Source organism: Labrus bergylta, chromosome 18 (assembly GCF_963930695.1).
Source record: "Labrus bergylta chromosome 18, fLabBer1.1, whole genome shotgun sequence".
NCBI classification, from domain to species: domain Eukaryota; kingdom Metazoa; phylum Chordata; class Actinopteri; order Labriformes; family Labridae; genus Labrus; species Labrus bergylta.
The window spans coordinates 6,105,501-6,122,550 of record NC_089212.1 but is presented as its reverse complement, the minus strand read 5'-3'; the positions used below and the strand labels follow the sequence as shown (position 1 = coordinate 6,122,550).

General features: G+C 40.8%; 1 protein-coding gene across 5 annotated transcripts in view; it reads right to left on the bottom strand.

The window, feature by feature from the left end:
- Positions 1–17,050, bottom strand: part of nrxn3a (neurexin 3a) — a 145,992-nt gene that overhangs the window by 105,142 nt on the left and 23,800 nt on the right. For all 5 annotated transcript variants that reach the window (XR_010669084.1, XR_010669085.1, XM_020641257.2 and 2 more), the window contains exons 3-5: positions 16,666–16,686; positions 15,834–15,860; positions 14,432–14,443 (exon numbers count right to left, since the gene is read on the bottom strand). Coding sequence is in view for 3 of the 5 variants with exons in the window: in XM_020641257.2 (XP_020496913.2) it covers positions 14,432–14,443; positions 15,834–15,860; positions 16,666–16,686 (60 nt within the window). In the remaining 2 variants the exon portion in view is untranslated. The remainder of the gene's footprint in view (positions 1–14,431; positions 14,444–15,833; positions 15,861–16,665; positions 16,687–17,050) is intronic.

Here is a 17,050-nt window from a genome sequence, read left to right as displayed (position 1 = left end):
GTCTTTGTCCAGCTGTTGGCCATTTCCATTCAGGGTGTGGTCCGCTTCTTCATTCGCTGCCAATGCACCAAAATACGTTTTGCATACATTTTCTCCTTCGCCCAACGCTTGACAGTCAGAGCGTCTTTCCCATATTTTCCAGCTCTTGCATTGTTCCACATGACTGCGCTCCAATGATCAACCGATTATTTTTACTCCACTATAACTACAGCAATCATGAAGTTATGACAGAGTAATACGGGTCATTTTGAAGGGAGAAGTGCTTCAGTGTTGCCCTGCTCTTTGATATTCTTAGAGTCTGGCTGCTTTTGAAGCATTTGACCCCAGAGAGGAATTATCACTTCTGAAAATATGAAATGAAGAGGAAAAATGGGAGAGGCTGTAGTTGAAGGTGACCCACAATCTTTCAGCATTAGGCTACAGCGTGGCAAATTAAAACGATGGCGCTATCAGATGGAGGAAGGCTAAGCGGATATGCACACGCGTCAGGACGGCTGAACAAACGTAGGAGGTGAACGCGTATCACTGATTGATCTCTCTCAAAGATGAACCCTTCTCATGTTATTCGCCATCAGCATAATTCCACCTACTAAATATACCCTTCAGCCTGTAAGTTAATGCAAATTCCCACAGAGGAAGGTGAGCGGAAAATGTTTGCGCAGTGTGCCGTTATTGAAAATAAGATTGCTTTTATACGAGATGCACCTCAGGGCTGCATACTAGGCCTTTTTAACATTTATAGGCTCCGATAAGAGAAGTCCATTATGTCTCATGCAGAATGCTTTATAACACAGAGACACTGGCTTTGATGCCTCAAAAGCTGTGAGGGATTTCCCTCAAAGGTCAGTGTGATATCTAAAAGTCTATGTCCACAGTCTTACAGAAAATGTCTCATAATTTGCAATTAATAATACACTAGATGATGTAAACTCCTCACCAGATTCAGAGTAAAAGTGAAGCCATGACCTGTAGTCTTTTTTTTTTTTTTTTTTTTATTGTCAGCAGGTAGTAACTCCTTTGGTAGTAAAAGAGATCAGAATATATAGAACATGTGAGGAAATTACCCCCTTTTTCTTTAAATGTAATGCCTCAGCAAGCATGAACTGATTAATTTAGATTTGCAAGTTTTTCTTCAATATGGGATGATGTTCATTTTGTAAGTCGCCTTTGGATACAAAAAGACAATAAACCAGGGTATTCTTTAGGGCGTGGCTAACTGTGATTGAAAGTCAGTAATGATCTGTCATTAGGACAGAGCCATGTCCACCTTTATGCCCCCTCACTGCTGCCTCATTCTCAAGATGAGAATAGCCAAATGCCAATTTTTATGTTTCAAATCATTTCAATTCAATTCAAAAATGTTATTTGTCCCCAGGGGGCAATTCAAAGTATTACATAAACCGATGGGCGACGTCACTTTCCATTTCTTTTACAGTTAAAGATCCAAATTGAGAAGGTTTATTGACTCGACTCAAGTCTTCTGACTACTCAAAGTGCTTTTCCACTGCAGGTCACACCTACTCATTCTCACACTGATGGATGTAGTGAGACCATCAGAAGTCACTAATCCCATTCTTACACATTTACAGCAACGAAGCAGCAGGACACATCGGACATGTGGCTGCAGGATCTGTGGATCAAGCCCCGACCTTCTGGTTAGGAGATGACCGACTCTACCAACTGAGCCACAGCTGCTAGCTAGGTAACCTAAGCAACCAGGTATGTTTTTTTTATAGTTTTTTAGGAACGGCAATCATTGAACTATTTTATATAAAGCAATGCTTTGAAGAACAATGTAAGAGATTTTAGCTGCATTAACTTTGACCTTTATGCCAAACTTAGAAAAATGCTTAAATGCATTGAATACAGAGACTGGCAACAATTTTGTCAGCTGCTTGCAGGGAAAAGTTCATCGTTTGTTCACCTGCAGAGAACTCCTCTGGGTGGTTGAACTCAATTTAGTCATGCTCATGTGGCTCACACAAAAGCCCCTGAGGGGTTATAATAATGAAGCGTACCTCTGTGTGGGATTTCAGACTAGAACGGGTTGGGAAACATGCTTTCTTTTCTTAAAACTGCATCTTTTAGCTGCTCTGTTCACACCTGCGGCCAGAGAGGAAGACAAGGCTCATCAGCATCATGAATGCCATCAACCTGGTCAATGTTTTAGGAACCTTTCTGAAGGGATGTTTTCAAGTAAGAATTAGTTTGTTTTTATGATGCTACACAGATTTGGTTATTTATTTACTTTAGTCTGTCATCCATTTGAGAAAGAAGTTGTGTATGAACGAAATTTCCAGGAAACAAGGCGGAAATTTTAGAAACACATTAAAACACGGTTGTGGTGGTGTGTATGCACAAGAAAAAGAAAAAGGATTGTAAAAATCATTTGTCAAACACAGCTGAGAGGGTATAGAGGCAGATGGGGAGAAGTTAATAGAAAGGAAAAACCAAAAGAGAGGGAGAGAAAAACAAAGAAAGAGAGAGGGGGGGGGGCTAGTAGCTGGAGCCCAAAGTGGGAAAGATGAATGATGGAGCCTAAATGAAATGTCATTCCCAGTAATAGGAAAAAGTCCCCGCCAGAAAGCAGGTCACTTAAATTACAAAGATATACTTAAGGAGTGTAGCCTGCAGCACAGTGTGCTTGACAAAACTGTTAACATTAACTTCCCCAAATCAAAATGAATGGAGGGAGGACGGAGGGGGAGGGAAGGGGAAATCAAAATGCATCGGTCTCTGCCTGCGACCTGTGAGGCCTGGCTGCTCTCGCTGGGTTGGTATCAGCACGGGCAAATAGAGCGCTCACGGGCGAGATACAAAACACACACACAAACGCACACAAAAAGGAAGCATCCATGCAAACAGACACTTCTGCAAATATGCCCCACTCTCCTTCTCCCTCATGCATATCATATGTCATCAATTGGTAGGTGTGGCCCTGCAGCTTTAAAGCACAAGCTAAATCAAGTCTGGCAGCTATACATTGTTACTTAGAGCTCAGCTTTGTTCCTTCTTTTAATGATACCTCAATAGTTTGTCAACTGCAATAGTCACGCCCGCCACAAGTGAGAGAAAAAAATAAAAAATAAAAAAAAAATAAAAAAAAAATCAGCCTCCAAACCAGTATTACAGAGCACACTCTCTCTTTGAAAAACACACTCTGCCTCTGGCACAAATCAATAGGAGGAGGATAAAATGCACTTCCATTTAATTAAGATAACCAGCACATTCTCGCACATAATCTCTCTCTTTCCTCCTGCATCTCTCTCTCTCTCTCTCGCTCTCTCTCTCCCCCTCCATCTTTCTGTGCCGCAAACCCGTGTCACTTCCCTCTGGGGGGGATGAGAAATGTTGTCGGTTGGAATCTGGATTTAATCGTTTCCGAGATCGACGCCATGTTTTTCTTCCCCTGGAGCATGTTCTCACTCCCGCACCCCCACAACCTCCTCTTTGAAATGTCGTCTGGGGAGTGTTCTGCAGCCCAAATGTGTTCGCTCCGGGGCAAATGGACTCCTGGGGTTGACGTCTTCAGCTGAACGGGTTACAATTCATTGTACAGGCGTGTTTGACGATGCAGCAATGCTCTGCTGGACAGGGTTCAGCTGCATTTGGTGGCAAATAGCTCAGAGTGCAGCTTTGGCAACAGACGAGAAAGAAGACTCAAAGGAGGATGTTTATCTCTCTGCTCTCTATGCATTAGGTTTGAAATGTTTCAAAGAGACGGTTCTGGACTTTTATAATTCATTTGAGCAGGATTTGAAATAAAAACAGGTGGGGGGACTTTGAACTTCATTATCTTACACTGCTTTAGGAGATGAATGTGAACCATGAACCTCTTTTACTAAATACAATTTAAGGTTCACTTTGTCCTGCATCACCATTACAGCGTACATCTTCACCATAATGACCGGCTCAACGTGCATCCTTCATGTCCGTCTGTCATGTCCACCTCAGTGTCCATGAACTATACAAAGCCAGCTCTCTATAACAGAAATAAAAGACATGCTACTTGTCTAGAAGAAGCACAATTAAAGTCCTGAGTGTTCTTGCTTTTAATACGCAAACGCAGGACATCAGCCTAGCGTATCCTGCTGTGGTTTGGAGTGCTGGTTGTGCACATCCTCAAAAATTAATGCTTCACAGCTAGATGCAATATGCCTAAAACCACTAGGAGCAGTGTAGAGCTGTAAGGCAATGAGACCGGAAATTACACCATTGGAGACACCAGAGAGCCGCTACAATAATCACGAAAAGTTTTGAAGAAAAGTTGACAAATCAAGTCCTTAAACTACCCACACTATGATGTGTCGTTGTCGTTGCATAGCATCCAAAAACATAAAAATGTGAATTAATGGCAGGAATTTAGGATAGAATCCAAATGTCTGATGAAAGGCGAGGGCCCCAAATGTTACAGGTGGTCATTTTTCCATTAAATTCAATTTAATCGGAGCAGCTTCATGGTGTGCGGACTATTTTTACTACCTTTGAATTCTAATGTGTGGCTTTTGCTACAAAAATGGAGATAAACAATTGTTGTTTCCTTGTTACATTTTTTTTCTACAATTTGTACAAAAGTTTAAACTTAACTAACTTAATTAACTCTAATTTCTAAGTTAACCTTTATTTAACTGTAGTTCACAATATGTTTTTCACTGAAACAACTTGGAAGTTAACTGATCCTTCGTTCTCTCTCTTTCTACCAAAAATACTGAAAAACTTGAAGCATTCTTTGTCATGTTTGCACCATGAATCTTCTTTTAATGGCGCATTGAGGTTGTCAAAATGTTCAATACTTGTTGATATTACATATTTCACAAGAAAGATACAACCTCTACTTTAAACTTTATTATTACAATACTTTATTATTTTTATGATCAATAGTATCAAAAAGTACCGAAGCTCATGTTTTTTTTTACCAAAAGCTGCCTCAAGCAAAAGAGAGAGCGCGCTGTCTAAACTGCAGAAACACAATGACAACATTTCAGCAGGTGCTTGAACATTTTTGGAAATGGATTACAAGATATTACGCCATACTGAGTCCTATGATTTCTGCTTTTGTTTCTGTTTTATCAAAGCAGTTATCTTCTTTTTTTTTTTCCAGTATCCCATTGACGTTTAAAGACTGGTATTGTATATAGGTATTGGTATACTCTATGGAGCATACAAAAGGATTCCTGGAGATAGAAGCCACCGGTTCATAAAGGAAAACACAACACGAGTAGTTCAGAGTCTCCTGATGCTCTGTGTGGTCTATAAAGTGGGTCATGTTATTACTGAAGGCACCTTGTTAAGGAGATGGAGTGGACACTGCTGTAGAGGCCCTTCAGGCCCACAGGATCGTACACATGGAGAGCAGAGCAGACTCTTACACACACTGACATCATGTCATGCAACAAGAACACATGTCCTCATAATGTGTATACAGAGGTTTGCAGAATATGATGCACAAAGATCGGAACATCTTTCTTGGCCTTGTTGCAGCGCACATGCATTCAGTACAAGGACATAAGCACAGAAAAAAACATCAAATGGGATTTTCAAAATAGCTTCACAATAAGGGCTGTGAAACAACACATTTTTTAAAATCGTGATTAATTGCATTTTTAATCGTGTGTTTGAAATTCCATTATTTTGCATCTCTACACAGTTATTGTTGTGCTTTTATTTTGCATTACTTGTATTTACTTATTTTGCTGTCTTAAGCGAAGGGTGCTTTACTTCTGGTTTACCTGCTTTTATTTTGAAAGAAAACAAAGAAGATCCTGTAGATCTAAGATTATGAATTTAACTTGAACCCTGAAAGAAGCTAAACAGCTAGAGGGGTAAAACGTAAAAAGGTGAAATGTTTGATGTCACAATGTGGCTCCTTTGGACTCATCGACGGATCAGCGCAGGGGTTCATTTTTAAAGTGAAATGAGCCGTTCAGAGGGGCAGTGGTGTCGTCCATTCCCATTTACTGTGACTACAGGAAGGGGCTACGATGGCTCACCTATGATGCACGCCTGAAGGGACAAAAGGACCCTATTAATGCGAATAAAAAAATGAATGCATTAATTTGTGACCTCTTTTCTTTCACAGACTCTAAAAATAACGGACACCTGAAAAGGTAAAACAATGGGCCCAACATGGATCCCTGAAATAGCCATTATTATACAAAATGACAAAGAATGAAAAAGAACCACCGTCAGAGGTGAACAGCATGCTACTATCTACCTCCCTGACTAACGCCGTTTTATACAAAGGACCATTTCAGATGAAAGGTTATGAGTCAGATTTAAGTGTCTTGGAAATAGATGACATTTGAGCTGATGTTGGAGATATTAAAAAGCAGCTTTTGAAAGTCTTTTTAATACAAGTTATAATAAAATAAATCTATTTAAGAAATGTGGAATTGAGATGCAAAATCATTCTCCCCGGTAAGTTTATTTGGTGGTAGGACATTATGTGACAGTTGAGCATTTTATGGCTTCCAATATCATTGGTTGAAGCCATTACTTCACTAAATGCTTCACACAATCCGGGACGCTGCGTTGAATAAAAACAGGCGTTGGCAGGTGAGGTCTGAGTGACTTGGAGATCATCATAGCGGGTGTTTACACAGCCAGTATGAACCTTGGATCTGTTACACCTCCGTTTTGCCCTCTCACTCGTTGACTTTGAAAAGTTGAAATGTTAGCCAAAATCTCACTGCAAAGTCAAGCAAATGACTCTGGATGTGAAATAAGGAGATTTTTGAGCTACACATCCGACAGTGCTACTCAATAGGTGTCCCAGACTGACAAAATAATTGGTGCGAGTATAAAAGATCTCCTTCAACTTATTTCAGAGTGTAATAATGAATTACACAAAGAGAGATTTCTATTTTCACATGTGTGGAAGACTTCTGGGTTGGACCAGTGTTTAGTATGAATCATGATGTATGGGTAGAACTGTATTTTAGTCATGATTTGAATAACACGGATTGTTGGGTTATGTATTAATAACCCCATCTTTCCCAGGTCTCTCCTCTTTGACAGGTCAGGTCTGTAAACTCTGGGTCAAAACAGGTCAGGTGTTTATATCTATCACATATCATCAGGTCCAATTTGATCTCTCAACACAGCCTTGGGCCATCAGGGTGCTACGCTATCATTTTGGTCCTGTGATTCTAATGTAAGCAACTGGCCGAGTGTCAGAGCCAATCAAGGGTTAAATATGTAATAAATGATGTTCTAAATCTTCATGAACCAGGCTGTTAAATTAAACACACACCTGCGTTATCTATCCAGCTCGCTGCCTAAGGAGAGAGTGAAGCGGTCATGGTAAGAAGCAAAGAATTCCCCGGGCTCATCATCTCCTGATTATCAACGTCTCCTCAAGGTTAGAGAGAGTGCACACCTCTGTCGAGCAATCAAACCTGATTACATGATTAGCATAGGACTTGTATAATGTCGCCACATTTCATTACCCATGGAGTTCATCCCCCTCCTCCAGGAAACACTGATCCTTTCCACCAACATCCATGCACATATTGCATAGAAACAACAAAAACAACATTTACAGCTACACACACCATGCCAAGGTTGAAAAAATATACTGAAACAGGGAATATCAAATAAGTCTGTTGTAAAGGCTGAATTTATCCAATCCTTCTCTTGTTGTTTCAGTTTAGGGACCCTCTTTGTTCCTGCAGTCAGTTCAAACTCTTGACTGGTTTCAGTAAAGAAATTGAAGATCTGTGATAGTGACAATGGTTATGCTAACGTGCTAACTGTTTTTAAAATTTTGACTCTGACAAAAACACTAACATGATAACAAACCAGACATAGTACATCAGTACAAAGACAATTCAAAATGAGAAATGTAATTCCCTGCTGAAAAAAAATTGTCCAACGACTTCATGTAAAACTAGTCTGTCGAAAAAAGTCACTTAAAGTCTCCATGAAATGAAAAAATAAATTTTCTCGGTTTTAATCCATCGTTCCTGTTTAAAATGTGAATTTATAAAGCCATACTGCATGAACTGCTTTATATGTTCCCTGCTGATTCCTAAAGCTCTCACCAGCTGTAGCCTTCAATCTGATGGACCCATCACGTCTCCATGAACTCGCTCTCTTTGGTGAAAAGTTATTTTATTTTTGAGGCCTTTTTGGCTTTCTTGGATAGAACAGCTAAAGAGAGATGGGAAATGTTAGTAAGCGGGGGGGGGGGTGACATCAAGCAAAGGATGAGGTTGGACTCGAACCCACAGCCGCTGAGATGAGGACTACAGCCTCTGTGCATGGTGCGCATGACACAACCAATAGGCTATCAGCGCTCTGTGATAGTGCTTTTTGTGTATTTGCTCCGTCATCGTGGTCTGAGCTGCAGAGTCACTTTGAACTAGAGCATTTAGTGATTTTAAAAACAGAATAAAGAATCATTTGATGACTGTATGTATGACTGTACTAATTTGTTGATTGATGTAATTTTGTTTGTTGTCCATCTTTGTTCTATGTCTGAAACTATTATGCTCCATTTAGACCGGCTGGTAGAGGACACATATTTAACATATCATCACTGCAGCCTGTAGTTTGAACGTATATATTTGATAAATTATGAGATGACACATCACACTTCTGTCATCATAATAGAATATTGATCACTAGTATCTGTTTATGTCAACCACAAAAATCAGCTGTTCTAAGCAGCATTAGTTGAACTCTAGTGGACGGTACGACAAGATCATATAAATTCTGTAGCTTAGAAAATAAATGTAAAAAAACGAGGGAAGGAAGAGAGACAGGGCTGAACAAGGGGAACAAATTAAAAATGTGGTTCGTCTGTGTTTTGCTCTCTTTCTCTCTCTGTTTAGTCTGGGTCTCTTGTTTTTGTTGTCATTGTTTGTTGGCATATGATCTCTGCTAGCTCAGGACACGGCACAGTGTGAGACTGCATGAAGCGTTTGTGTGTGAGCAGCTCGAGTGGTGTTCTGGTCGAATCACATGACGAGGTGTGTTTGATTTTCTGCATCCCGTCTCTTATATTTAGAGAGTACATTAATACCTCTATGGAAATCAGTGAATCAAATATGCATACATTGGGAATATATTTGTGCCGCAGAAGGTCTTCGAATAAGTAAGGCCTGTAGATGACTAATAATATCACCTGTCACAAAACAAGTAATACTGTGCCTCAGCTGCACTCTGTGGGGTTTCAGTATTTTGTACTTATTGTCTCCTGAGTCACCACCCAACCAGCCTGAATGCATTTGCTCTGCATCATGTAATATCAGTGAAGCATGTCTTAGCCACACAGCTGATCCTGGCAGAGCAGAGTGGGGTTAGCATATGGACTGCGCAGTCGACAAACTAATAAGAATATAATCTATGTAACCTAAAGACACGAGTATCTCCCACTGTGTCAAACCCAAACCAAAATAAAACTGTGTTAAACTAAACAGTCTGGGAATGTTTGCTACTCTAAGTTGGTCTAAATTAGATCTTCTGTCAGGATGTTAAGGTACCGATATCTCATTAATTCAGAAACAGAGCAAATTCTATTTTCTCATATGAATGCAATACGCTTCTATGCATTGTTTTTTTCTTTTTTTGCGTCAAGTTTCTCGTATTGACAATCTTGTAGTACATTTATTCTTGTCAGTCATCGTAGATATCATCACTAAAAATTAATTATTGCACCCATAATAACAAAAAAAACATCTTCTAGCTAAAGCCCCATGAGTAGTTATTTCCCGTTTTTCATGTTCTATTGGTACAAGTTTGTAGTGTAGTATACGAGATTCAGTGATTTCATTTTGCATATTCAATAAGACTTGATGAAACAGATGAACAAACAAGCCAAAAGAAAAAATAATCTGAGCACAAAATCCAAACAAAACCGATCCACCCGGTTAGATTTACCAGGTTGAACCCGTATCATTGCTTTGTTCTCGAGCACCTGATCAAACAAAGCCTTGCTCCACGGCTCACAGTCTGCGTCTTTCACCTTCATTCTACCTGCCCCCCAGGCACACCCGTCCACACACCCCCCTGTGTCACTGACGCTGGGCTATCCCTGCCCTCCATGTCTGGCTCGCTTACCAGCACTCAGTGAAGCGGAGAAAACACAAATGTCCAGGCACTCCCTCACTCCCTCCCTCCCTCCCTCCTCTCCCTCCTCTCCCTTCAGTGACAAACCAACCCCCAACATGTCTGTTCTTCTCCACCCTCAAACCACCATGACACCGCTGATCTAGTCAAGAGCAGGTCTATTGGATTTTATTCTTTAACTCAGCGGACAGAGCAAGTGTAGTGATGATAGCTGTGGGATTACAAACATGCACACACACACACACACACACACAGACACACACAGAAACACACACTGGTAGTAAAACTAAAAATGTGATATGATACATCGATGTTGGAATAATTTGTACGAGTTATTTTCAATCATATTTATCTAACCCTTGGATAGATGTAAATACAGCCGAGCGATCCTGGTAAAATTATTGCTATGAATTATTTCTAACTGAATTAAGATGATCCTTTTGTACAAAATGCCCTTTAGAAAATATGAAGCGCATCTGCTGACTGACTGGAAGCTCTCTAGACAAACATTTTGAAACTTAAGCAAAAAAAATCAAAGAGCCTTCTCTTCCAATCTTCCACTGCTGGCAGATCAGTAAGAGTTCAGCACACGTTCGAGACCGGGCAGTCTGAATGTGGCAACACATGAGTCACAATGCTGATGTTTTCTTATTCAGTTCACAAACATGACTGAGGTGATCGAGAGAGAAACGTCTGCTGAAAGTCCAGATGATGCAACCCCAGAGATGGTTTCACTCGTACCACTTTTAGCAGGAGCTCCTATCAGTGTTGAAAGAGCAGCAATTTAGGCTCAAAATGCTAAACCTCTAAGAAGAAAAATGATCCCACATTCTCTTGTTGGGGGGAAATGAAGCATAAACTTTGGAGTAGGGTTTTGGGGAAAATAGCAGGTAATTGGTAGAAAATAGTTTAGTTAAGCAGATTTCAGCAAGTGTGAAGTTAACTAATTTGTCTTTTTGGGCCTCCAATGGATAGAACAGCTGAAGAGAGACAGGAAATGCTGGGAGGAGAGAGTGGGGGGGACATCATGCAGCAAAGGGCCGAGGCCAAACCCGAACCAACGGGTGCTGCGACGAAGACTATAACCTCTGTACATGGGGCGAACAACCTAAGTGCCATGCCATCCAGCCCCACCAACCATTCATCCATCATCTTTAGCACTCTTTCCCATTCGGGTCACTGGGGGGCTGGAGTCGATCCAAGCTGGAATTGGACGAGAGGCGGGTTACACCCTAGACTGGTCACCAGTCAATCACAGGGCTGACATATATATCAAATCAGGGCGGAGCATTCACAATAGTCAGTGGAGTTCCTTTTGTAAACTCCCACAGAAGGAGGTTGAAGTCAGATCTATGTGTATTTCAGTTTCTGATAAGTACCAGTCATAAAGACGGCTTTGGTGAAGAAAAAAACAAATAAATAAATGGAGTTGATCAGCATGAAAGTTTATCATTTGCTTTGTGCAGAAGGGTTTCACAACTCTGGAAAGTTATCACAGTGTCATGTTCACCAGGCGAACAAAGGAATACAGCAGGAGTGTTTGATTGTCCAGTGCATTGTTTGATCCTGGATAATGTGACTTTATAATCACATGTTCAATGACCTTGTGAGTTCTATGTTGGCTCCAATGCTCCGTCCAGAATCAAAGATGTACTTACACTAAAATGGTGGCTGGATAAGATTGCATGGAGACATTGAACAAGAACAGAGAATGAAGGTAATAAAACTGAAAAAGAAGATTGGAAACTGGCAGTAATGTTAGAAGAAGGAGAAAGAGGTCAGAGAGAGGCAAAAAAAAAAAAAAGAAGGATACAGTAATTATGGATTGAATGAGGAGTGAAAATGAAGATGACAACAGAGACAGCAGGGAACGGCGGAGATAACAGAAGAAGAAGAAGAAGAACAAGGGGAGAGTGACCGAGAGAATATTAAAATAGAGTCGGACAAAAAAAGAGTCCAAGAAAAAATGTAATGAGGGGAGAAGCACTCTGTTTCAACCCATGACAGTAAAATGGGACTCCTCGACAACAGAGACACCGTTTCCTATTATCCCCCCTCTCTCTCTCTCTATCTGCTGCCCTGCCACCAGCCGCCGCCATGCAAATAGAGCCAGAATGAAGACTGTGTCTGCCTAACAGGAGGCGACAGGGAGCCTGATGCCTAATAATGTCGAGCATCTCGCTCAGGGATTAGACACAGCAACGAAGAGGAGAGACAGGTGGTGAGGGGAGAGGGATCTCCAGGAGCTTACAGAAGCTTTTATTCTGTGAACGGGGGGAAACCTGTACAGGTGAACACAGCAGGCCGCGACACCTTCCAGCTTCATGAGGCAGACACATGAAGACACATTTCTGTATCGGAGCCGCTAACACTTTCTGTGTGCTACCATCGGGATCTGTAACGTCCACCGTTTTCAACCTGAATCAATTTGTGTTTGTCTTTAATAAAAAGGTTCAGACTGTATGTGTTCTCTAAAGAGCTCAACAGCGACCATCCACTTTTAGTACAGTCGTTGTGCCGGACCGTTGTGGTGAAGAGGAAGCTGAACCTGAAGGGAAAGCTCTTGATATGCCAATCGATCTTTGTCCAACCCTCACCTATGGTCATGAGCTGTGGTGGCCTAAAGAATATGATCGCGGATACAAGTGGCTGAAATGAGTTTCCTCCGGAGGGTCGCTGGGCTAAACCTGAGAGATAGGGTGAGGAGCTCAGACATTACGGGGGAGTTTGAAGTAGAGCTGATTCTCCTTTGCATCGAAAGGAGCCAGTTGAGGTGGTTCGGGCATCTGATTAGGAAGCCTCCTGGACGCCTCCATCTGGAGGTTTTCCAGGCACGCCCAACTGGGAGGAGACCCCGGGGTAGACCCAGAATACGCTGGAGGGATTATATATCACATCTAGCCTGGGAACAAGTCAGAATGCACCAGGAGGATCGGGAAAATGTTGCTGGGGAGAGAAGTCTGGATGGATGGATGGTTCTGGAAGCAAATTTCCCCAACTGAAATCCTCCATTGACATTTCAGAAAATCTTTATATCAATATTTTTATTCCTCTAAGTCAACCAGCAACCCAAATACTCATGACTATAAAACATTCGACTTGGCGCATAAAACAATCGGAAAACTGAGAAAAAGACAAAGGCACAAGAATACTTACATCTGTTAAAAACAATGTGACTATCGAACAACATATTTATTAAAAATGATGGATCAGATTTGGCTCAGCGCGTGGATGCCAGCTTGCTGCACTGACCGAGAGAGAGAGAGAAAGAGAGAGAGAGAGAGGGAGGGGTCTCTCTTGATCTGTCTAAACATTTTTTTTTTTTGCTGGTATGACAGAAGAAATGGTTAGTTTTTAATGGTCATTTGAACCTTTATATACCAACAACTACAAAGGCAACACAAGCGGCAAAGTCCTCCCCTGCACTTCCTGAATTTCATTGTGCAACTGACAGCACTCACGTCTGACCGTTATATCCATCTGAGAGGCAAAACTAAGAACGGCTCAGTATTTTCTACATCCATGTGTTTTTACCAAAAGTCTCTGAAGCCTTGTCTGCAGGTTTAGAGTCAGACATGTCACACGACCCATCATTTTCAACTCAAGTCTGACTCAGTCTAAAGTCTCCAGATCTCTTTTTGGAGACCTGTTCAGACAGAAAGCACACAGAGTATTCACATGAAACAACTTTGGAGTCACACCTGTAGATAAAGAGCAAAGTAGGAAGTGAGTCATTGCTCACACACGAAAAGGTTCACCCACAAAAAACAAAAACACGGCAACAAGCGGGTTTTTTTTGGTTTGATTGGCAGCATTTTTTTTGCAGTACAACAAACGAGTTATGCAGAAAAATCCCTTTAGTTAATGGAGTTAAAGTTTAAGACAATGCCTCCGTCCTGTAAATATTACCATCAGGCAGCCGTAAGAAGGAATTATAAACGTCCTCATTTGAAGTCAGCTTATGCAGACGTCAGCAACGAGTAAAAGCGCCGGTTTACTGAGGAAAAAGGCAACGCTTGTTCTTTTGAAAACTGATCCACAGTGACTGTTGTTCACTTTGCATCACAAAACTGTCTCACAGTGTGTTTGCATACAGTGCTTTGATACATTCCACACACACACACACGCACACACACACACACGGCAAGAAAACACAAAGCCAGACACTCTCTCTTTTTTCCTTTCTCCTTCAATTAAGGTTGGCTTAATTACTCGCTTAATCCAAGCACCCTCAGTGAGAAAGCATTACAAAAGCAACACTGAACACTGACAAGCAAACACATTAGAGCTCTCAAACACTCACAGAGCAAGCGGCGCTTTTCATACAGGCGGAAAAGGAAAGATTGGGAAAAAGCTGTACCTTTGCTTTTAGCTAGAGGAGCAGCAGGTGAAGGCGGAGACAGAAGAGAGGATCCACAGTCCAACAGAGTCCAGAGAGAGAGAGAGAGAGAGAGAGAGAGAGAGAGAGAGAGAGAGAGAGAGAGAGAGAGAGAGAGAGAGGAGGAGGAAAAAAAGAGGAGGAGACATAAGTTCAAACTCCAAAACACATCAATGTATATAGAAATACATGTCACAGGGATACATCATTGTACAGGAGCAACTGAAATGCAATTGTACATCACAAAAACACATGCAAAAACACATCAGATAAGAAGGGATTTCTGATTGTCTCATCAACACTGCACACACACAGAGCTACACACAAAGAAGAGGACACAAACTACACAAATGGTTGTGTGAAGAAGAAGGTTTAAACTCATTAACAGGTTTCAAATGTCACAGACTATATGTCTACATGATACTTGAAAAGATGGAGTTACTCTGCAGATTTTGTTGGGGAAAATTTCGACCTATCAATAGATTTTATGAGGTTCATTTTTTTAACTACTAGTCTGTTAAACAAAACATGTAATAATTTAAATAAGCTATGATGTTGACCTTTGAACTCCACAATAAAAACAGTCAGGCTAACAGCTATAATTGTTATATATTGTCATTTTCCAAAGCTTGAAATGTATTTTTAACTTAACTTTAAGCTAAAGCTAAGCTAAAGCTCTGCTTACAGTATGCTGTTGTCAGCATGTACCACATCGTAAACAGCATGTGATGTGGGAAAGTATGACATCATCAACATGCAAACATAAGATAGGAGGAAAAAGGAAAGGTGAATTACTTCTTTGTTATTTGAAGATTCCTGAGCTTATAATGCAAGACAAAATTTGCATGCAAACAGACAATAAAGTCTTATCTTATCTTATCTTTAAATAACGCTGACGATGATGGTTTTTTAAACACCGGACTGAGTTGATTTTGTATTGAAAATGGGCGTTCCCATCACACGCTAAAAAAACGGTGTCCGCGGACACAGTTCCTTATGGAGGCAACAAAATCACCTTTTCATAGATTCCTTAAAAAGTCAAATTCAACCAATTGGGAAATCCGAGTTAACCTGAAAAAGTAAAGTTTGTTGCGCTGGATATAAGCTAACGTCATTTCACTTTGTCAAAGGTTTATTTTACAGCGAGGGCCAATTTTTCAAACTGTACGAGGCTATCGACACTGTTTACACCAAATGTGTAGTTTTCATGTTTTGTCTTCCAGCAGTACAGTAGAAAATATAGTTGCATTGTACGAAACAATATACTTACACCATAGGCTTAAATAAACAATAGTTATCACAGCAACACAAACACATGCAGCTACATGTTACAAACACAAACAACAAAAAGAAATGAGATTTCAGAGGAAAAAGAGCAGCATACCTTGTTCTGCCATCATGTGTGCAAGGCCTTCAGGAGGAAACCGAGGGAAGAGACAAAAGTGACAGAGAACTCTTAGTTTCAATACTCGGCGGTATTGTGATGAAACATGTTTTTTCCAGGAGGAAATCATGACATCAGCACACACGGACACACAAAGCTTCCTGCATGTGAGTCAGCAGGAGGCTTCCTCAGAAGAAATACTGACATGTTTGTAAGAAATCAAACACTTCATCCCTCCCTAATCCCATCTGCTCAAGAGTGAAACACTCTGGAAATATTTGATCATTTCAGCATCTTCATTTGTGATAAACAAAAATGTGTTTCACTAGCTGTTTACTCGTTTAATCAGGTGACTGTGCACTGTGAGAATACCTTGTCTGTGTTGTTTTTAAGTGTTGGAGATATTAGACAAGACGTGTAACTGCACCTTCTCCATTTGTTGTGGATTAATGGCACTTATCTTGAGAATCAGAACAACTTACTGTTTATTTCATTAAACCTTGTCCCCTTTTGTGGATGGCAGTTCTTAGAAACATGAAACTGCATTTTCATTTGCAAGCAATCAGGAAGTTGTGCTGTAATTTCCTCTTTATGAATAAAACCCTGAATAGTGATTAGAAAACCCAGCATGCGTGGATTCTAATTGACCTGACACACTGCCTTCATATTTAATCTCCATGTGCTTGTACCACTGGCCTCATATTGCTGAATCACTGAGCACAGACCGTGTTAGCGGCCAGCTAGTCCTGAAAACAGCTGAACAAATAAAAGCTGCGGTCGTCATGTGAATCATATTTAGATTTTTTTTTTTTTTTGTATTCATGAAACTCACCTGGCATATTGTTGTTGACCCCTGGAACAGGCGGAGAGAGAGAGAGAGAAAACAAAAGGCAAACAAAGGCAGCATTAGATACACTCTTTGCACTTGCATGTTGACTGTCATGCAAATTATTACACACTTCATATTTCATACAGAGGGCCGGCACAGGGCACAGCCATGTGTATGTGCATAAATATACAGCAGGGTTTTAACAGAGTTAAACCATCAGATGAAGTTCAGAGAGAAATATCCAGCGTGAGGAGGAGGAGGAGGAGGAGGGGGCATCTCCTCCCGATTTATTCAAACACTTTCAGTTTCTCTGTTTCCTTCCAGAAGAGACATGTAACCCCGTTCATTCAGGATTGGCAGGTGCTAGTACCAAATCATAGAGAAAACA